General features: G+C 47.3%; 1 protein-coding gene across 4 annotated transcripts in view; it reads right to left on the reverse strand.

The window, feature by feature from the left end:
- The window catches only part of LOC105900114 (IQ motif and SEC7 domain-containing protein 1-like), a 115,600-nt gene that overhangs the window by 74,325 nt on the left and 17,760 nt on the right, over positions 1-23,515 (reverse strand). The window contains exon 1 of one of the 4 annotated variants that reach the window (XM_031566918.2): positions 13,171-13,460. The exons of the other annotated variants lie outside the window; for them this stretch is intronic. Coding sequence (XP_031422778.1) covers positions 13,171-13,193 — 23 coding nt within the window. The 5' untranslated portion in view covers positions 13,194-13,460. Of the gene's footprint in view, positions 1-13,170; positions 13,461-23,515 lie in introns of those variants that run through there. 4 annotated transcript variants of the gene reach the window in all.

A 23,515-nucleotide genomic window follows, 5' to 3' on the forward strand; every position in this document is an offset into this window, starting at 1 on the left:
AAAAAAAAGTCCGCGATAAAAAATAAAAATAAAAAAAATAAATAAAAAAAAGTTGTCATTCATGGCGCAATTCAGCTTAATAGTGTTTTGAGCCCTCACCGTCGACTTCAAGGGCGCATCCCACCTCCCGCCCCCTGAGCCAATCATTGAACAGAGGCTGCTCCAAGCTTGCCAGTTTAGAGAAGACGTTGGTTTGGATTTGAGATTTGAGCAAGCAACTTAATGTAGCTAGCTTTTAGCTGTTTTAAACCAAGGGACTTTACTTCAAAAATGTTGTTTTCAACCTGCTTACAAATCTGGTTAAAACAACTAGTGAAGGTGTTTTAGAATAATATTAATGCCATATACAATAACTGACTTTATGTTAACACCACTAATTAATGTTAGCTGTCTTAATTATTTAGCGCAATGCTAGCATGCATCTACCGTAATTCGATATTTAACCAAGGTAGCCTATTGTAGTTACTGCAAAATATTGATCGCGACCTGTTTACAAATCTGGTTAAAAAGATAAAGGTGAGCTGTTATTTATAGATATGAATTATTTCTCATGCATCTAATGGCTTACAGCTACCTGTAAAGCATCTAAACGTACAGAGTAAGGGAGGTTGACTGCTAAATACAGTACATTAAGGCAGCCACCAGTCTTTGGATAGCTCTCATAAGTGAGTTATTGTATATGGCATTAATATTCTAACCATCACACATAGGATATATAGGTACACAAACACACTGCTTAAATAAAACACTAACCCTACAAAGTATTTTTTTAAGATATTGTAGGCAACTGCTAGCTAGCTAGATAATGTCAGCAACTGCTAGCTAGCTGCTTGCTCAAATTCAAACCAACGTCAATGATTGGCAATTCATCACGCGTGCAATGCATGTAAGCGAATATGGTCTCAATAGTATGTTTCAAGTATAGGCTACAGCCGAAACCTTGTTATGTTTTGATCAATAGTAATCGAGTTGATAAGCGTGTCTTGTCTGAACAATACGCAACTGTGAGGTGCGCGAATGGACAGAGCGGCCAGCTGCCAATCAGTCAACTTGCGTATGCATCCTGACTTCATCAGTCGGCGCTGATTTTGAGCATAACATTCTATTTTCAGTATTCATGGCTTTCAATGTATTAAAATATCTGCTATGTTGAGGACATACACAGGTGTAGGCTATTATTTGATTTGTCTACCCGTTTGAACGAGTACCAGTAGACCGCGGGGCCTCGGGAGAGGCAGACAACCGCATTGGCTTATCAATGAAAGCTCAGCTCGTTCGGAGGAGAGCGGATAGATTTGTGTTGCATCTCGAATATAATAATATTAATATTATCATTGATAAATAAACCGGTGCGGTTGTAAACTGTCGTTCCGCTGCGAGGGCCAGCCCGACGTGCACGAATACACCTGTACAAATGCAAGTTAAATGTCCACTCAAAATGCTGACAAAAGTTTGATTTCCAATGCAGCCTCCATTGGTGGGCCAATAGAAGTTAAACACACTATTAAACATATTTGTGGACAGTTTTAATAATAAAACAAAAAGAATGGTATGTAGGTTTGTATAATAAAAATGAATAGTAATAATAGATAAACTTGAATTTCATAATTTGTGTGTTACATTTCTGACCACTGGTTAGTTCTAGATTTTATTGATATACATTTCAATAGTTTGCATATGTAGAGGTAAACCTTGATAATCTTTGAACCATACATGATAGCACCATGGGGCTTGGACTACTGTCAATCTATTAGCCTATCTATTTTAATCTAAAGTGTAAGCAAAATGATTTCCTGAAGCATATCCTCCATTATTTATGAAATGGTAACATGTAAGCTAATAAGGTGACATGGTAACACAGACTGTGCGCGCATAGCGCGCAATTTTTTATTTGAGCACCGAATACCCATTTTGACCCAGGAAAAACCCTGCACACACACACACACACACCACATCACAATACACACACACACACATACCACATCACAATACAGACACACACACACACATACCACATCACACTATATACACACACATACCACATCACACTATATACACACACACACACACACACATACCACATCACACTATATACAAACACACACACACACACACCACATCACAATACACACACACACACACACCACATCACAATACAGACACACACACACACACACACGCACACGCACACCACATCACAATACACACACACACACCACATCACACTATACACACACACACACACACACACACACACACACACACACACACATACCACATCACAATACAGACACACACACACAAACATCACACACACACACACACACACCACACTATATACACACACACACACACACACACACACACACACACATACCACATCACAATACACACACACACACCACATCACACTATATACACACACACACACACACCACATCACACTATATACACACACACACACACACACACACACACACATACCACATCACAATACACACACACACACACCACATCACACTATATACACACACACACACATACCACATCACACTATACACACACTAACACACACACAGTACACACACAAAAATGCTAATTGTTTCCCTTTTCAAGTGCATGAAAGCTGCAAAACAAACCGCTAACTTCCGCTTCATTCTTGCTGAAATACCCTTAACAACACATATTTAACCAGAGAGTGGAGCTGCAGGTTAACTACACAAATGATTATGTTGAAAAAGAATCTTATGCAACCACTTTTCTCTTATGGCATGTTTCCAAACAAGCTGTCACTCATACTGCTAATGTGCAAATCCATTTGATGCAGCCACTCTCTCCCCCTCTCGCTTGCATGTACTCTCTCCCCCTCTCTCTCTCTCTCCTCTCTATCTCCTCTCTCTCTCCTCTCTCCCCTGCTCTAATAAAGAGCGTAGGCAGTGCTACTAACACCCATCTGTCTCCATCTACAGCATGTGGTGGGCTACAGCACACACACAGACACACACACACACACACACACACACACACACACACACACACACACACACACACACACACACACACACAGACACACACACAGACACACACACAGACACACACACACAGGCAGCCTTCTGAAACAGAACCAGAGAAACAGAAATAATACCAGACCAAACCGCTGAACCCGCCAACATGCACATTCCTCACCAAGGTCCCCTCTGCCTCAGCCACAGACAGGCGCTTAGGGGAGAAGAACACACGGAGGTCCACAGAGCAGGCGCTTAGGGGAGATGAACACATGGAGGTCCACAGACAGGCGCTTAGGGGAGATGAACACACGGAGGTCCACAGAGCAGGAGAGACTGAGAGGAGCCTGAGATCTGTGGTGGTGGGTTTGCATGGCATAGATATCTGTGGCGGTGGGTTTGCATGGCATAGATATCTATGGGGTTGAGTTTGCATGGTATAGAGATCTGTGGGGTTGGGTTTGCATGGTATAGAGATCTGTGGTGGTGGGTTTGCATGGTATAGAGATCTATGTTGTTGCGTTTGCATGGTATAGAGATCTATGGGGTAAAGTTAACATCTTTGGGTGAGTTCATGGGTACGCTGAGGTGCTGGATGCCTCATGCTGCATGTAAGAGGCCAAGGGACAGCAGTACAGAAGTGCATCAGTACAGCAGCAGTGATGGAGCAGTACAGCAGTGATGGATGATGCAGCTGCAAACACGTCTCAGCCAAACGCTCTGACTAAGAGCTGGATGACATGCTGAACACGACAGTGGGGCTGTTATTATCAGACACAGACAAAGGGAGGAAGAAAGGCACAATCAGAAAGAGAGAGATAGAGAGAGAGAGAGAGAGAGAGAGAGAGAAATGCAGAGAGAGAGAGAGAAATGCAGAGAGAAAGTGAGGGGAGGGGAGAGATGAGGGGGGAAGAAAAAGAGAGTGGGAGAGAGAAAGATGAAATACAGAGAGGAACAGAAGAGAAAAGGACAGAAGGGAGTGACGGAGAGGAAGGGGGAGAGAAAATGCACAAAGAAACGAGAGGGGGAGGAAAGGGGGGAGAGAGAGGTACAGAAAAAGAAATAGAAAGGAGACAGACATAGGTAGAGAAAAAAACAGAAGAGAGAATGAGAGAGAGGAGGAAGAGAGATGCACAGAGAGAGAGAGGGGGGAGACTGTTGGATGGTGGAATGAAGAGAGAGAAAACAGATACAAAAGAAGAAAGGAGAGGGAAAAGAGAGAGGAGGAGGAAGAAGAAGAGATAAAGTGCAGCTTGATGCCCTAGAGAAGCGGGCAGCACGTGCGCCACGTCTCACCAATGCAAACACAGATGCATGTTTGGACGACCAATCAGGCGCCGCCGTTTCCCTGGCAGCTCTCTGGGCACCCTGGGATGACACGGAGCACTGCCGGAATGTTCTCACGTTCTCACGTGGAAAGACCCAGCTGCAGAGCGCTAAGCTACACATTCCCCCATGACAGCTTTTTTTTTTTTAAACGCTAACTCCAGGCTAGCCTCCACTGCCCACTGCTGCTGCTGCTGCTGTTTGATCCCTAGAATCTGCAGCCGTTCAGGTTCAATTCAGGATCCTCTGTTTGATTACTAGAATCTGCAGCAGTTAGCCTGAGCTTCAGGGTCCTCTGTTTAAAACACAAACCAAAACAAGGGAAAGATCAAATATACCTGCCTGCTGTATGAAGACACAACATGAAGCTGAATATACCTGCCTGCTGTATGAAGACACAACATGAAGCTGAATAAACCTGCCTGCTGTATGAAGACACAACATGAAGCTGACTGTTTTGAATGCAACTCCAAGTAATCAAAATCTTTTTGTGGAGTCGCAGCACCTACAGAGGCTTTTTCAGCTCCTACAGAGGCCTTTTCAGCACCTATAGAAGCTTTTTCAGCACCTAAAGAGGCTTTTTCGGCACCTTAAGATGCTTTTTCCAGCACAGATGAAACATTCATGGAGCAATGTTCATTCATGGAGCAGACAGAGGGTTCATTTCTGATTACCGGAATCTCCAGCAGTTACTGGGTGCTGCAGGGAGAACTGACTTTAAACACACACACACACACACACACACACACACACACCTCCAGGGAGAACTGACTCGCTGTGAGCCATCTGTGTGAAAGAAGCCATTCCACATTCATTTACAAAGGCTGCAAACGATGTGTTTTTTAATTGACTTGTAATCGCAATGGCATCAGCATTAGAGAAATCAATATGAAATCAAAACGAGGTGAACGGGAGGTCAACTGCCAGGTCGTGTGATAAAACATGAGAGATGGGCGAAGCAGGCAGTTCTCACAGACGCTGGATAAACGCAGAGAGGCGGATCACCGGACCACCTCAGGCACAGACACACAGATAATTCCCAAGAGCAATCCCCCCCCCACCCCCACCCCCCCTCCGCATCTTGAAGACAATCAATGAAATGTTGCCAAGAGGAGATGCGCACCTCCTCCACAAAAGCAGAGATGGAGAGTCAATACCCAAAACAGAGATTGCTTTCACACACACTGAGGCGGCCATAGCCATGTGGGCAGCAGAGTTTGATGGAAGTGGCCAGAAACCAACAATTAGAACAGACATGGCCATGGTGAACAGGTCATGACAGACATGGCCATGGTGAACAGGTCATGACAGACATGGCCATGGTGAACAGGTCATGACAGACATGGCCATGGTGAACAGGTCATGACAGACATCGCCATGGTGAACAGGTCATGACAGACATCGCCATGGTGAACAGGGCTGAGCAGCTGGACGCTTGTGTTTATGATGACTGGTTTTGGTATACAGTACTGCGGGGTGTTTGAGCACTGTCCATTTATATTAATGTGGTATCAAATGAGAGTGAGCCCTGTGGGTGGCGGTGCTGTGTGTATGTGTGTGTGTGTGTGTGTGTGTGTGTGTGTGTGCCTGTGTGTGTGTGAGTGATGTTGGAGATGCAGGCGGTGTCCTTATTTATCTAATTTATTTTTCTGCTGTTGTAATGGGCTCAGAGCCCAGAATCAGTGACTGCGGTGCTTGCATGGGGTGTGTGTGTGTGTGTGTGGTGTGTGTGTGTGTGTGTGTGACTGCGGTGCTAGCATGGCAGACCCAGTCAGCTGGGGGCTAAATGAGACTACAGCTCATCTCCTACCTGCAGGCTCTGTCCTCGCCTGCACTGAAAACAACATTCTCTCTCTCTCTCTCTCTCTCTCTCTCTCTCTCTCTCTCTCTCTCTCTCTCTCTCTTTTTTCTCTCTCATCCTTCATGTCTTTCTCTCACCCCCTCTCTCTCCCCTGCTCTCTCTCTCACACACACACACACACCAAGTCCTGACAGGATATTCTACACACCCTCATGCACACACACACACAGAGGCAAACACACTCTGACCTATCCCTGCAGCCAGTTCAGTATTGATGTACTAACCAAGGGCAGTGGTGACGACTCATAAAACCCTGCTTCTCTACGGCTTTGCTCAGATCCACTGCTGCTTTTTGGAGCTGTGCTCCCCCTGGTGGCCAACAGCACACTATACGGATTGCAGACCTCATCTGTTGGGCAGTCACTGAATACATTCTGATTCACACACACACACACACACACACACGCACGCACGCACGCACGCACGCGCGCGCACGCATGCACACACACTACACATACTGAACAACCATGTGAACATACTCATGTACATGTGTATATTTCCCTGAAGAATAATGTTTTCTTTAGATAATATTGCATGACTGTAATAAGACAAAGACAGTTAAAAATAACATTTTTATTTGTATGTAGTTACAGTACCATCATTCTACTGAATGTTCTATGAATAAGTCATGATGAAATCATAGTAATTATAATAATAATAATAGTATTTTAACAGTGCATGCAGTGCTCTCTTATTAATACATTGCATTGACATTGAGGTTTCCTCTGTTTTGCATAACATCTCAAAGTGCAACCACGGACTTCTCCCCGTCTCATCTTACACATATATTATCATTTGCGTTCTCATCATCAAGTCCCTTTTAAAGCCATATGATGCTATTATACATGAACACATACCTTAGTGTACTGGGTCTACATTACTAGTAAAGTATTGCATGGAGGAGGCCCTAGGGCGTCCCTTTGTGTTTGTGTCTGAGGTACGACGTGAGGCAAGGGCAACGGGAAGACATTTAGAAAGGAGAGGAGAAGAGAGGAGAGGAGAGCAGGAGCTACAGAGATGAGAGCGGAGGAGAGGAAGAGAGGAGGAAAAGGAGGAGAGGAGATTCCTGCAGGGCTCCTCTAGTCGACCAGGAGCTTCAGGCCATGGGGGTGGGGGGGGCGTCCATGCAGGAGGAGGGAAGGTGGAGAAGAGAGAGAGAGAGAGAGAGAGATAATAAGGGGGAGAGAAAAAAAGGAGAGAGAGAGAGATGACAAAGATAGGGGGAGACAGAGATCAATAGGACAGAGGTCACTGTGATAGAGAAGGAGGACAAGATGGAGGAGATATGAAGAGATCAACAGAGGAATGTATGGAAAGGCGAAGAAAAAACAAGACAGAGACAGAGAATGAACAGGTGACAGAGAGAAAGAGAGCGAACGAGAGAAGGAGGGCAAAGACTGAAGCCAGAGAGAAGAAGAAGAGCGATTCCGGGGCAGAGGTCGGGGCAAAGGTCGGGGCATGTCGGGGCATGTTCCTTCCCTGGTCTGACTCCCGGCTATCTTGAAGGACTACTGCTTCCAGAGGGTGGGCAACAGAACTGATGGAGGACATTATCATCCCTGTCAGAGAGGGAGGGAACAGCGGGAGAAGATGGTGGGCACATAATGTACACCTAACACACACAACACACACACACACACACACACATACACACACACACACACACACACACACACACACACACAACAGAGCCAAACTACCACACTACACAACACTACAATATGGACTATAAGGATTACTAGTGATGTGCCTCATTTAGTCTACAGTACTGTCACGTCACACTACACGCATGACAGAGAGCACTAGGCATGGGCTGGTGTCAAGTAATTCCAGTGTCATGATTGCTACTGATTTTGAAATGAGGAGAGCAGTGGACCTGAATGATGTCGTGCTGTAACGTGAACTAAAGCGTGATTTATTCAAATAACGAACGGTCACGAGCAACTATGGTCGCTCAGACACATGCTATGACATGGCACTGATGCCATCCCTACCAAGGGATCTTCCAGTTGAAGCCTATGTTGTCACAGCACTTTGGGTTCTATGCACGTTGGGTTCTATGCACATTGGGTTCTATCATAAGTGTGACTTTGGTTGACTTTGATTGAACGCCTCAGATGTGATGACAGTCTGTGATAAAAGTCCTCTCAAACCCAGAACCCATTCTAGTTTCCCTCTTTGGCTGCTTGCGCGTCTCTTATGACAAGCAGTGGATTTAGACATTGCGTACTTACTGGGGTGATCATTTTCATGTCGCCACGGGGACGGTTTGGCCATGACGTCCGCCGCTCGGGAGGATATTAACTCGGCGCACCCCACGCTGCGCTGACTGAGCGGCGGCCGTTAATCGTCTTGCTCTGTCCGTCGGAGTGTGAGCGTGTGATCAAACAGAGCCGCTCAAGACTCATGAGTCTCGACACTAAGAGCCCAGGGTTGGGCCTGATCAATGGTGGCAGGGAACCAGAGAGGCAGAGAGGGAGGCTGTTAGAGACTGGCAGCCCGACCAACACCGCTCTCGAAGGGGTTATGAGAGTGGTGGACGGGGGGTTGGGGTAGGGTGGGAGTGGATAAAGCTACTGCTCGCTATGAGAGGCTAATGTGTTGGGATTGATGGGCTGAAAAGAGGCACAGTGTTTTCCTCAGGCGATGACTAGAAACCTAAAAATTGCTCTTTTCCTCAGCACCATGTACTGAGACAAAATGTCAGTCATGAAATGTGTTGATGGACACAACAGAAAGGTTTATTTTTGAACTGAGATTAAATGCGAAATGTGGCAAATATGCACTTTAAAAACACAAAACTAAACAATCTTGACCTGGAATTACCTGCTACTATGTGAAAGCACATATAAGATGGCCTCTCCAAATCATGCATTACAGTCTATGACCATATCAAGATCATGTCTACAGACACATCATCTTCTGAACGCCTCTCCATTGAGGTAACAGGTACTAAATCTAGTACTGATTTATCCTTACGTTGTTTAAGGCCTGCTGAAATGGCTGCTGTCAGATTTCTCGGAGCCTTGATGAGGCTAAGGATGTGGCTGACGGTGATGGTACACAGGGCAACTTTTTGAGCAGTGCTGCTGGGCAATGTTGCTGTTATTCGGGCACCTTTCCACTGACTCTGGGCAACAAGGTTTTCATCCAGAGGACTTTAAATCATCAGTGGGCAGCTTGGTCACGATCATCCAATCAGAACGCTAGGAACTAGCGTCATGTGACCGGCCCAGCAGCATTGCTCAAACGGTTGGCGCGCGTGTGTCGTCACCGTCAGTGGTGGGACTAGGTCATCCGCTTACCTGCACTCTGAGACAGGCGCGGGCGCGGGCACGGCTAGTTGCTTACTGAACAACGGAGGCGGGCAGCAATACTGGTGCAAAGTGTCTACAGACCTACAGGCACAAGGAGAAACACACAGTCAGAGACCCCCCCGCTCACCCCCCAGGTCACCCCCCCCCCGGTCACCCCCCCAGGGGGCGGAATGTGTCCAGCTCATTCAGACACAGTATTACTATTATTATCATCACTAATTATTATTACTATTATTACTAATTATCATTATTATTATTTCAGCAAGAATGATGAGGTAAATGATGTGATTTGTTGTCAATGATCATTAGGAGTTTAAATTAGTGTATTTGAAATGTTGGGATAGGAGTGAGTCTATTTTTAGGTTCCAGCACCTCTCCTGGTCTCGCAGGAAGACGTGCACGGAGGCGTTTGTCTTTTCTGTTATTTATAGAATGTTCCGGTGGTAAGTTAGTCCAACTGTGAGATTTTTCTTTTTTTCTCCCTGCGCTCTTATCCCGCCTGTCTAGAGAGGCTTTTGGGTAAACAGCTCTGCACCAGTCTGCTCCGCCATGACTCACACACACACACACACCTAACACACACGCACACACCCTCTCGTCCCGCCAAAAGAAAGATAAATAAATAAATAAATAAATAAACAACCAACCAACAAGACACATAAATATAAATGCTGCACTACACCAACTCCTCGTGTTCTCTCCCTGTTCAAAGCTACCCAGGGTTTCTACCCCCGGCAGGTCACTCGCTGCACCCACACATCCATCTGCAGTGCGACTAAACGCACTCCACCGCTACACACTTTCTGCTGAAACAGCGCTAAGCGTGCGGGCTGGGAGTTCACCTTTGACCCGACGGCCGAAGTCACCTTGGAGATGGTCAGCATGTTTGCCCTGTCGAGAGTTGAACGGCCTCATACGCATACACACACACACACATAAACAGACATACACATACACAGCCACACACGCATACAGCGCCACAAACACACATAAACTGACATACACACACATACACAGCCACACGCACATACACAGACACACATATATACAAGGCCACACGCACATACACAGACACCCATATATACACAGCCACACACACATACACAGACACACATACGTATATACACAGCCACACACACATACACACATATATACACAGCCACACACACATGCAGACACACGTACATAAATAGCAATGCTCCTGCTTCCAGTACTGTTTTACAGACAGCAATATGGACCTGCACATGTTCACTGAGGACAGATGGCGATGCATCTCTTGTTGTTACGTGTGAAAAGACAAGGAAGAATATGTGTGCAGCCATGTGTGTGCAGCAATGTGTGTGTGAAAGCACGTGCATGAGTGTGATAAGTATTTGGATTTCTATATATGTGCATGAGTGTGTGTGTGTGTGTGTGTGTGTGCATGTGTGTAGGTGTGTGTGTGTGTGTGTGTGTGCAAGTGAATGGCTGTGTGTTTAATTATGTGTATGTGTATAAGGGAATATGCATCTGAGTATGTGTGTGCACAAAAGTTTCTAGAGACAACAGTGTTGAAATCAAAGTACTTGAGGAGAGGCCCATGTGTTTTTTATCAGGGCCCTTTGAAATGCCAATGTCACAGAGCAAACTTCAGGCTTCCAGGGTTTTGAGTGACTGGAAGAGATAGTCTGTTGTCGACTTCAAAGAAGCTGCTTCTGTATTCATTAAGAGCAGATTGCTATCTGTACAGAGGAGAGGAGGAGAGGAGAGGAGAGGAGAGGAAAAGAAGGGGAGGGGGGAGGAGAGAACAGAAGAGAGGAGAGGAGAGGAGAGGAGGGGCACAATGTACTTGCCGTTTTGGTAACACAGTTTTTGTCAGTGACAGCAGTGTTTCTACATATAACTGGGCTGAGCGTTAATCAACACTTCCTCACCGCCTCAGGCAACCACGACTACGGCTGACTCAGGTTGAAAGACTCTCATCCCTATCCTGTCCCGTGACAGCCACTGACTGCATCGCCAATGTGAGATCTAAGTGGTTGATAACTCCTGCCATGAATGTTGAGTCAGATACTACAGTGGTAGCGCAGAGACCAGTGTTCACATTCAATTCAATTCTATTCAATTCTATTTATATAGCGACAAAACAATCAAATTGTCTCAAGGCTCTTCACACAATCGAGGGGAACTCCCTTAGAACATCAAACAGGGCGATACTATATATATATATGGTAAATATCCTGCATCAGTGAGGTCACTCATGCCAATGGAAGTTGTAGATGGGCCAAGTCTTTGAAGATATATATATTTCATATTTCATATAATATTTTATGGTCTATTTTAGGTCTAAAACACTATGACAGCGTGAAAATGAGGCTGAACATGGTGAGCGGGTGTCAAGCATTGGTACACATACCAACACAGGCATCAGTGTCGAGGCATTGGTACACATACCAACACAGGCATCAGTGATGAGGCATTGGTACACATACCAACACAGGCATTAGTGTCGAGGCATTGGTACACATACCAACACAGGCATAAGGAGGAGAGGAGGCACTGGTACACATACCAACACAGGCATCAGTGTCGAGGCATTGGTACACATACCAACACAGGCATCAGTGTCGAGGCATTGGTACACATACCAACACAGGCATCAGCGATGAGGCATTGGTACACATACCAACACAGGCATCAGCGATGAGGCATTGGTACACATACCAACACAGGCATAAGGAGGAGAGAAGGCAGAGATTCAAGCACACACTGCTGTGGTCAGACAGGCAGACGGCTAAAGACCCTCACAAGATGTGATGTCCTGGCAATAACAGAGTCAGGCCTCAGAGCCACGGAGGACAAACACACACACACACACACACACACACACACACACACACACACACACACACGTCAGACCCTTCTTTAAACTGATGTGCCAGCACAAACAACTTCAACTGACAAGCTGTGCTGTGCTATGCTGTGCTGTGCTGTAGAGTGCAACAGAGCAGTCACAACCTCTTCCTAAACCGTGATTCATCCCTCGCTCTCTCTCTCTCTCTCTCTCACTCTCACTCTGCGGGACTGAACCAGGAGACATTCATCACTGATTCCACCCATCAGGGGACAAGGGCAGGAACAAGGAAATACAATCCCAGAGCCCAAGGTGCCCGGGAGGAGAAAGCATCAGAATGAAAACAAGCCCAAGGTGAAAGCATCAACATGAAAACAAGAGCACAAGCCATCGGTTATTCTTCCATTGTTATTCACAACACACGGCATGACATGAAACATGATCCTCAGTATGGATTGTGCCTCTATACATAAGCACATGACTGCCTCCATCCTTGGGTATACATACAAATACACAAACACAAACACACACACACACACAAACACACACACACACACACACACACACACACACGCACACATAAAGACACATTGTCTGCGAGTCTTCATATGACTCAGCAGGTCAATTAGAGGCGCCAACAGAATCAAATGTCATCCGGCGCTTTCCCTGCAGGACCAAAGCTGAAACACACCCAGATACACACACACAGACACACACACACACACACACACACACACACACACACACACACACACCCTCTCTTCCCAATCTCCATCTGATCACCCTCCTGTTGTACCCAGTAAGAGGGGGGTAAAATGGGGTACTCACATGCGACACAGTCTGTAAGCCATGGTGAGATGCTTCCTCTGTTCTGCTATCCTCGTGTGTGTGTGAGTGTGTGTGTGCCTAGGGAGGGGGCTGCTCGCGCTGTTGTCTGTGAGCGAGAGGGAGGCAGCGTGCACGGCTGTGTGTGTGTGTGAGGGAGGCAGCGTGCACGGTTGTGTGTGAGTGTGAGGCCGACGAGGAGGAGGGGGGAGGATGGCTTAAGGAGCGTTCACTCACTCACTCACTGACTGCAGCGCGCACGCATGCTCCTCCTAAGGCTTTCTCTCTCTCTCTCGCTCTCTTTCTATCTCTCCCTCTGTCTCTCTCTCTCTCTGTCTCTCTCTCTCTATCTATCTATCTATCTATCTATCTGTCTCTCTCTCTCTCTGTCTCTCTCTCTCTGTGTGTCTCTGTCTCTCTCTCTATCTCTGTCTCTCCCTTTCTCTCTGTCTCTTTCCCTCTCTGTCTATCTCTTTCTCTTTCACTCTGTCCCTCTCTCCCTATGTCTCTCCCTCCGTCTCTCTCTGGGTGGGTTGGGGCTGAGGATGGGGATGGGGAGGGACACCAACACTGACAGAACGACATGAAACACCGCCTGCAGCTACAAAGAGGAGCAGAGCAGAGCAGAGCGGTGACGTGGGTAGCCACATCATCATCAGCACGCATGCCTTGCATCAGCAGCATCCAGCGGGAAGGGGATTCTGACACACACACACACACACACACACACACACAGACCCTCTCACACACACACACACACGCACGTTTGTCAAATAAACACAGCTGACTGGCTCTGTGATGTGAAGGTGATAACAACAGGAGCTGAACACACACACACACACACACACACACACACACACACACACACACACACACACACACACACACACTCACAAAACACAAACACGTGTGGCTCATCATCACCGTTAGCCACCCTCTCTATAGTACAGCCTACAGCCAGGCCACGTCATTGGTCGGCGGGTCTCCATGGAAACAGGAGGAGAGCTTTCAGAGGCTCATCCTCCCGTCTCGTGAAGAGAGGGCGGTGCCGCGTCTCCATTCACTGCCTGCCGAACACACAGACGGGCTGTCTGAGCGCTGATACGCCGCTTCACCTGTCTGTCACCACCGGGTCAGAGCTGCACCCAGGTGCAGAGGGGCCCCTGTGGTCTGACCCTGAGGGGACACCTCCACACACACCCCCTCAGGTGAAGTTATGACACAGGAATCAATCAGATATCTTCATCATTTATGAATAGACATCTTTACCATTTCATTCAACCATTCATTCATTCATTCATTCATTCATCCATTCATTCATACAGCATACCCATTCACGTAAAGCACAGGTAACGTACACATTTCACGAGTATGTGTACGTTTGGAGTAATGTGTACCTTCGTGTTTTAGCCTTTTGATCTTCCAGTTTAGATATAGAATCAGTCTTTGGTTTTAGATATAGAATCAGTCTTTGGTTTTCAAAAATCTGCCATTTTCCTTCATCTCCCTCCCCCCCAGGTGACCTGGGCAGATCAACATGAGGGCGCTGTAATGGGGGGGGGGGAGGTTCAATTGTCTGCTAATAATCACTGAGCACAATCCATGAAGCAAACGGTAACCATACAAATATCAGCTAACAAGCCTTATTGAATTTAATGATTTGGCAGGGATGGACTGTGTGTGTGTGTGTGTGTGTGTGTGTGTGTGTGTGTGTGTGTGTGTGTGTGTGTGTGTGTGTGTGTGTGTGTGTGTGTAGTTGCAGGTTGGTAGAAAGAGAAATATGGTGCCAATATCTGAAATACAGAGACAGACGTTTGTCTGGAAGAAAGTGAAGATGGCATGTGGAAGAGATTGGTGTGTGTGTGTGTGTGTGTGTGTGTGTGTGTGTGTGTGTGTGTGTGTGTATTTCTCATCCAACATGTATGATATTATCCTCGTATTGACATGACCCTGAGGCACACACAGCTATCATCAATCACACACCACAACAAACCCCTTTGACACACTGCCTGCCAGTGCGGAGATGAGGGACAGCGGCGTCTCCACCGGGCCTGGTGCCAGGAGCTGTTATGGAAATGTGCTCATTCTGTCTGAGACGGCCAGGCACACACACACACACACACACACACACACACACACACACACACATAAATAACGGCGTTATTTCCACTGAGAATCCCCGAGGTGGCGCCGTGACAACGGGGAGAATCCCGGGGGAGGTTGGGTAGAGGTGCGCACACACGAGGGCAGAGACGGAGGAGACAACACTGGCAGGAGACGGGCACACGCAGGCGCAGACACAGACACAGACGCAGACGCAGACGCAGACGCAGACGCAGACGCAGACGCAGACGCAGACGCAGACGCAGACGCAGACGCAGAAGCACGCGCACACACAAACACAAACACACATACAGGACAAACTCTATGCACACACAAACACACACACACACACACAATCAGAAAGGAAAAAAAACGTAAACGTACACACAAACACACACATATGGACACAGAAAGAGACCGAAAGACACAAAACGCACACACCATAACAACACCCACAAAAACACACACACACACAAAATATAGTAAGCTACTAATAGATAGAATACATACTTATTCACATTTAAAGGTAGTCCACAGCAAATGACAGACAGGCGAGACAAGACAGGTGAACTGCAGGCTGGGACATGGTGGCTTTCCACCTTGTTATGAAAGTACTGTGCTTGACCTCCGTGACCTCGCTTTCACCTGCCAGCCCTGGCCTGTTACTGAGGGAGGCTCACTGATGTCTCTGCAGCTGGTTGTTTTGGTGTGAAATTGGCTCATCTGACCTTCCCTTTAACTAAGGGCTGGGGATGGAGGCAGGGAGAGGGAGAGGGGAAAAGAAAGGAGGAGGGAGAGGGAGAGAGAGAGAGAGGGAGCGAGAAGGAGCGAAAGAGAGGGAGAAAGAGAGGGAGAGAGAAAGGGAGAGAGGGAAAGAGAAAGGGAGAGAGAGGGAGAGAGGGGGAGAGAAAGAGAGGCGTGGGATGTGGTGGTCTGTGTTCAGGTTGTTGCTGAAGTGTGAAAACGGCACGTTCGACCTCCACAGCTCCTCAATTAAAGCAGTATTGCTGCCCCTCCGACACGCTGCTGCCTGAGGCTGCTGGAGATCGGGGCATTGATTCTGGCAGGGAGCACGAGTCTCTCAGAGACTGCCAATGGGTCTGGGGGAGAAGACAGTTTGGCTCCATGCACACACACACACACACACACACAAAGCATACATGTACACACACATATATAGCATGAACGCATCCAACACACACACACACACACCTTACACAGCATATACATCGCAAACACAGAGCATGCAAACACACAAAGAAACAGTCTCAGCAAACACACACACACACACACACACACACAGAGAGAGAGTGGTACCACAAGGGCATACTGATGAGCTTGGACCCAATTACTTCAACCTGGCAAATGCCAGAAGGCACTGAACCAATAAGACCAATAAGCAATAAGACCATCTCTCTCTCTATCTATCTCTCCCTCTCCCTCTCCCTCTCCCTCTTCCTCCCTCTCCCTCTCCCTCTCTCTCCCTCTCTCTGTCTCTATTTCTCTCCCCCTCTCTCTCTCCATATGTCACATGAAACATCTTGTTCTCGCGCCGAGGGGAAATGACATAGTATTGAGTGGCAGGGCAGGGGAGACAGGAGGGCGGGGCCAGGGGTCGGTATGTCACCTCACTCCTGTTTGAGCGATCATCACGCCTATGTCACCTCACTCCTGTTTGAGCGATCATGACGCCTATGTCACCTCACTTCTGTGGTGCTTCCTTACTTACCTAAATGCTGGTACCTTCTGCAATGAGGAAGAGGAAGATGAGGATGATGATGTTTAATGTACTCTCTGACATCCTAACACAGTCTCTAACTCACTCTAGAGTCCTAATGTCCTCTCTGACATCCTAACACTGTCTCTAACTCACTCTAGAGTCCTAATGTACTCTCTAACTCTTCATAACGGTTCAATCTCTCACTTTTGTTCTACCATTGTCCCAAACCCCACAGCCATATAAACTCAGACGTTGCACTGCCCGCTAAAGTCTATTGGGTGGAATACAATGCTTGCCCATGTTGGTTGGGGCAAAACTAACCGTTAAAAAAGGCCAATGCAGGTCAATGGGGAGCTGTGTTCTTTCCGGGGTAAGAAGCAATCTTCTAAAAAGCAATCTTCTATATTCTTCTATTTCTCAACCGATGGCCATAAATGTAATTTTATATTTAAGGGTTTACGATCTACGTTTTAGTCATCGCTGCTGTCATGGAAAATAATTAATTCTTAAAGAACAAAAAAAAACTTATTTCCACCTTTGACACATAACAGATTTCTCATCAGGTCTCAGCTTTGACAGTTCGGATGGTTTTAAATATGAGCTGAACCAACGTACGCTGCTTGCTCCTGCTGTTTCTCAGCTGTAATGATGTGGCAGCCACGTCCCTCAGCTCTCTTATTTTGAGACTTCGACAGTTTGAGATTTGACAGTGGGAAGACCCCTCCAGAGTGGTCGTGGTCGTGGAGGATGCCGGCTTTGGTGCAGCGGGCTCTGGGGCGTTGCGGCAGCAGCGTTGCCCCACTTGTGCCCCACTTGTGCCCCACTGGGCCAGGCGGTTTGCCCTTTCCCCCGCCGAACCAGGCTTGCTCCCTCGTCTCTGGGCTGGGCTCCGCAGCAGTGGCGTCCAGCCGCTCACTCATCGTCCGGAGCTGGCTGCTCTTTTGCTCTGCACCCAGGGCCGAGGCACGGCCAGAACTAGACCCTTACAGCCTCCCCCCGCTGCTGCCAGATGGTCCGGTCCTTGACATGTGCTCAGCGTACTCAGCTCATCTTCGGCTCCATCCCTCCACTCCACTAGGGGGTGCCATCCCACTTCTGACACCTTGCAACTGCTTTAGCCTTAAACTAGGTAACATTAGCCTAATTTACTGTCACCTACGGCGTCTGCGTTTTATGTCGATGCTCGTATCCCTTCTAATGTTCTAACATTCTCCCACATTTTTTCTAACATTCTAATCTAGTCATTTTTTCTAACATTCTCTCTCTGTAGTCTGTTATTATTCTCACTAGCGTTCTCATGCTCTCTGTGATGTGTCTGCATGAACACCTGCAATATGCCCAACACTTCTGAAGACAGAAGAACAGAAGAGGGGGAATTATCAGACTGCAGCACACCTCCTCCTCCTCCTCCTCCTCCTCCTGCTGCTTTCTCTGTTTCTCTTTCTCTCTCTGTTTCTCTCTCTGTTTCTCTCTCTCTCTCTGTTTCTCTCTGTTTCTCTTTCTCTCTCTGTTTCTCTCTCTCTCTCTGTTTCTCTCTCTCTCTCTCTGTCTGTCTCTCTCTCTCTCTTTCTCTCTCTCTCTTTCTGTTCTCTGTTTCAGGGCACGAGTCTCATTACCCAGGGATGAATGTTTCATGAGGCTGTGCAGTCAAAAGCTCCTTCCGTTTGAAATGGTCGAAAGGAACCAGCTGGGCCATGTGATCCGAGAGGGCGGAATGTTTGTGTCATCTCCGTGGATACTGCAGAATGTTTGTGTCATCATATCCGTGGCCTGCTGTGGAAACTGCAGGGTTTCTCACAGATGATGCGATTCTGTTACACCTGACCTGAAGTCTTGCCCACCGTGTCTAACCACTGGACAGAGGCGCCATAAAGAGGGACAGTCAGTCAGTCACTCAGTCACTCACTATGTGTTTGTTTGTCTCTTAACGCTAGCTTATATATTTGAAGTATACCCCCCCAGGAGTCCAGGGCTAGATTCACACTATTCACAGTATAGACTACATACCTACACATGTGAACGTACATTTTGACACACAATACACTCCAATAAGTAGAGCTGTGCTGAAAATGAATTGACTGTGATCTCCTGACTGCTGGACGCCCTCCTGAATCTCCCATCAAAAGTGCACCCACCCGCAGGGAGCTGAACAGAGAGGGACTCTAAGTGAATCCTGCCGTTTTAAAGAGGCTGATATAGGGCCAGGCCAGATTCCATTAAGATGGCGCTAATATCACACTGAGGGAAGTGCTGCCAGGGGAGGGATTGGGGCCGTAATTAAAGACACTCACTATTATAATTAGCCAACCCATCTCTCTGTGACTTTTTAAACACCACACACCATCACAGTCTGTAGCTGCTAGCATTTCCCCCTTCTAAACTGTATTTGATAATTGGATAATTTGGTCATCTAGTTTTAAACTGACATTTTATTGTTACTGTTAATCGAAAAAGATGCCGTATAGCCTGCATGTTTGATATAACTTACCCATAAAGATGCTTTTCTATAGCCAAATGAATGCAGGCTGATATTTGTCTGAGGACTGCAGAGCCTAAATTGCTCTGCTCCAATAAAACCATTAGGGGGCAGTACAGGAGAAGCAGTAGATTTGGCTCATGAAGAAACAATGCCAGAACGTTTGACACAGAGAAAATCTTGCTATAAATGACCAGCCATTACTGGCCGCGGGAGGAAATAAAGTTTATGATGATAATACACAGACTGTTTGATTAATATCAACATAAGTTAGACTATTAGCCATTTATAATTTTGTTTAATGTATTTTTCATGTGTTTGTATTTGTAGTGCTGCAACACTATCTGCTGCATCTGTTGATGCAATATACAGAGATGGTATCTGATAAATCTGTAACAGCTGGGCTTTACCAGACACAATAGTTTAGATATAAACACATCTATCCATTCATTCACCACCACCTGCTCGGAGTGAGGGCAAAGATGAAGGTTACTATTCGACTGACTGTCTATTGATGCACAAATTAAGTGGGCATGAGTAGCTCCAATGCAACCATCATGTGATATGGACCAGATCGTCCGAGACCAGAGGAGGAACCTCAGAGAGCACGTGCAGTAGACGTGTGCGGTAGACGTGTGCTGGAGACGTGTGCGGTAGACGTGTGCGGGAGACGTGTGCGGTAGACGTGTGCGGTAGACGTGTGCGGGAGACGTGTGCGGGAGACGTGTGCGGGAGACGTGTGCGGGAGACGTGTGCGGTAGACGTGTGCGGGAGACGTGTGCGGTAGACGTGTGCGGTAGACGTGTGCGGGAGACGTGTGCGGGAGACGTGTGCGGTAGACGTGTGCGGGAGACGTGTGCGGGAGACGTGTGCGGTAGACGTGTGCGGGAGACGTGTGCGGGAGACGTGTGCGGTAGACGTGTGCGGGAGACGTGTGCGGTAGACGTGTGCGGGAGACGTGTGCGGGAGACGTGTGCGGGAGACGTGTGCTTGCTATGCTGCATACAGCCTCGGCCATTTGTGTGGAGCCAAGAGGAGGGAAATAAAAGACCAGAGAATTCACAACAAGAGGGTTCCAAGGTCTCAAGACATTCAGTCATCAAAGCTCCCATGTGGCTCCTTTCACACACAGACACACACACACACACACACACACACACACACACACACACACACACACACACACACACACACACACACACACACACACACACACACACACAGACACGAGAGCGATAGACATACACACAGACAGACCCACACACAAGCACACTCACACAAATATTTTACATCAGTCTAACCTTGCTGCAGAAGAGCACCTCTGAAATAAAATGGTCTCTTTGTACACATTCACTGGCAAGCTCAATGCCACGGAGACAAAATGCTCAAAAGCCCTGGAAATGGGGAGCGGATCCCCTGAAAGGCTCTGAAACAGCCGCTCCACACCTCCTCAGCCTCACCCAAGATGGCCTCCAGAGACCTCGGAGGCTCGGTGTGGTGCATCGTGGGAAGAACAAGAAACACCCAAGGAGAAACTGCATTTACAGAATCAACATTCCGTTCCTTTAGGGTGACACCTGGTCACCCCGTTTCTGTGGAGACCAGGTTCAGTAAGACCTACTCGCTTGCAAGAGGGACCTTGAGAGAAAACATCATTGCTGTCACCTTGGTAACCAAGTTCCAATCCAAGTGATAATTGGTGATGGGTAAAAGCCAGTGAGGTCGAACGTCTAAAAGTTGTTCCATTCCATTCCAGTGCATTCTATTCTTATTCTATTCCTTCACAGACATTGAGCTTTACAGATATGGCAGATCAATATGAAGGCTGCTGAAGACAAGATCACTGACAAGAGAAACAACATTCCACACTGACATTCCAATTCTATCAATCTATTCTGCTGACAGTATTCTATGGTTACTGACTGACACTTTGGACCAATCGAAATGAGAAATGCCACCATTCCTAGCCTACCTCTCAAACACCTGACTGATGTGCAGTTATTCCTGACGGAAGAGTCCATGTCATTTTGGATCAAAAGGCCAGTTGATTATCATGACCTTTCCACTGAAATCACGACACACACACACACACACACACACACACACACACACACACACACACACACACACACACACACACACACACACACACACACACACACACACACACACACACACACACACACACACACACACACACACACACACACACACCGCCTTCCAGACTCCCAGCGGTCTCATCCCCATTAAAGATTCAAAACACCAGCAGGTCTCCTCATCAAATACCAGCCATCAACATTTCAAAGGCAAACTTTGCTTTTTTTTGTTTAAATATTTCACCACACACTCCCGCCTCGCCTCAGCTCCTCTGATTAAACCCCCAAGCCGGGGCTAACGGCCGGGACATATATCGCTTTTATGGCACGAGCCCAGCTCCGGGAGCAGGGCCCAATTTCATTTCCGTGAGGAAGGGCCGTGTGCTCTGGTCCGCTAGGAGCACCCATCTTCTCTCCCTCCCATCTCTATGGGACACTCTGCCCATGGTCACACACACACACACACACACACACACACACACACACACACACACACACACACACACACACACTCTCTATGGGACACCCTGGCCATGGGAGTGCAGTCGTGCCCCTCTGTTATCTCCCTGGCAGGATGCCACAGATATGAAAGCACTGCGGTCCTCAGCCATAGAATGAACCCGATAGACAGAGGCGCTCGGCCAGTAATCAGGCTGGGTGACCGTGCCAGTGGTGAGCACACGAGTGCGGCTGATAAAGAGCGAACGAGGCACGAGGCACGAGGCACGATCTACGGCGTATGGGGGCGCAGGGCTCTCCGTTTGCAGCGTGTGCAGGGAGGCAGGCAGGCAGGCATCCAAGGTGATGATTTATGAGACAGCGAAAGCCACGCAGTCCCTTTAAGCCAACAAACTAAATAGTTTCCTGCACACACGCGCCCATAGAGTTCTCTCTTCCCGTTTAGTCGGGACTTGTATTTACTTTACAGCAGCTTGAAATTCCATCTGCCACTGCCGTCGCCTGACAGCTAATCAGGGTGCTCTTATTCAGCCAGCCGTCTTCATTACAGGGACAAGAGAAAGGGTGTGTTTGTACACGTGTGTGTAATGTGTGTGTGTGTGTGTGTGTACGTGTTTATGTATGTGTTTGTCTGTGACTGCATGTGTGTGTGTGTGTGTGTGTATGTGTACGTGTTTATGTATGTGTTTGCCTGTGACTGCATGTGTGTGTGTGTGTGTGTGTGTGTATGTGTACGTGTTTATGTATGTGTTTGTCTGTGACTGCATGTGTGTGTGTGTGTGTACAAAGGTTACTCCTGCGAATGGCCCCCTCACTCCTGATGCGGGGCCTTGGTAACGCTCCCCTCTCCAAACTCTTTCATTCAATGCCACATCAGCATTAAGACTCTGGTGCATCTGTGCTCTGGTCCCCTGGCACCTGTGTATGTGTGTGTGTGTGTGTGTGTGTGTGTGTGTGTGTGTGTGATGATGCGTCATGGGACACTATGAGCATGAGAGATGGCTCGTGTTAGCTTGAAGGAATAATGTCCTCCGGCGTGTGAGGAACTAAATGTTCCGTTCAGTTATTCTCCTAGAAAAGCCCTCATTTTCTGGCATGACTATCATGAATTGAGATTGTGAATGAAATTCGCATTAGTAAACTTAAAACTAACAATTTCTCTCTCTCACACACACACACACACACGCACACCCACCCTCACACACAAGGATCTATTCTTCAATGTTTTTTTAATAGAATTCAACTTTGTACTCAGCAGTGTGATTCAGTTATCTGACCTGCCAGAGGAAAATTCATCATTCTTCATCATGAGTTCTGTGAGAGAAGCCAGCCCCCCCCCCACACACACACACACACACACACACAAAGACACATAGACACACACACATAGACACACACACACACACAAAGACACATAGACACACATACAGACACATAGACACACACAAAGACACACAGACACATAGACACACACACACACACACACACAGACAC

The sequence above is a fragment of the Clupea harengus genome, chromosome 4 (genome assembly GCF_900700415.2).
Source record: "Clupea harengus chromosome 4, Ch_v2.0.2, whole genome shotgun sequence".
Classification (NCBI taxonomy): domain Eukaryota; kingdom Metazoa; phylum Chordata; class Actinopteri; order Clupeiformes; family Clupeidae; genus Clupea; species Clupea harengus.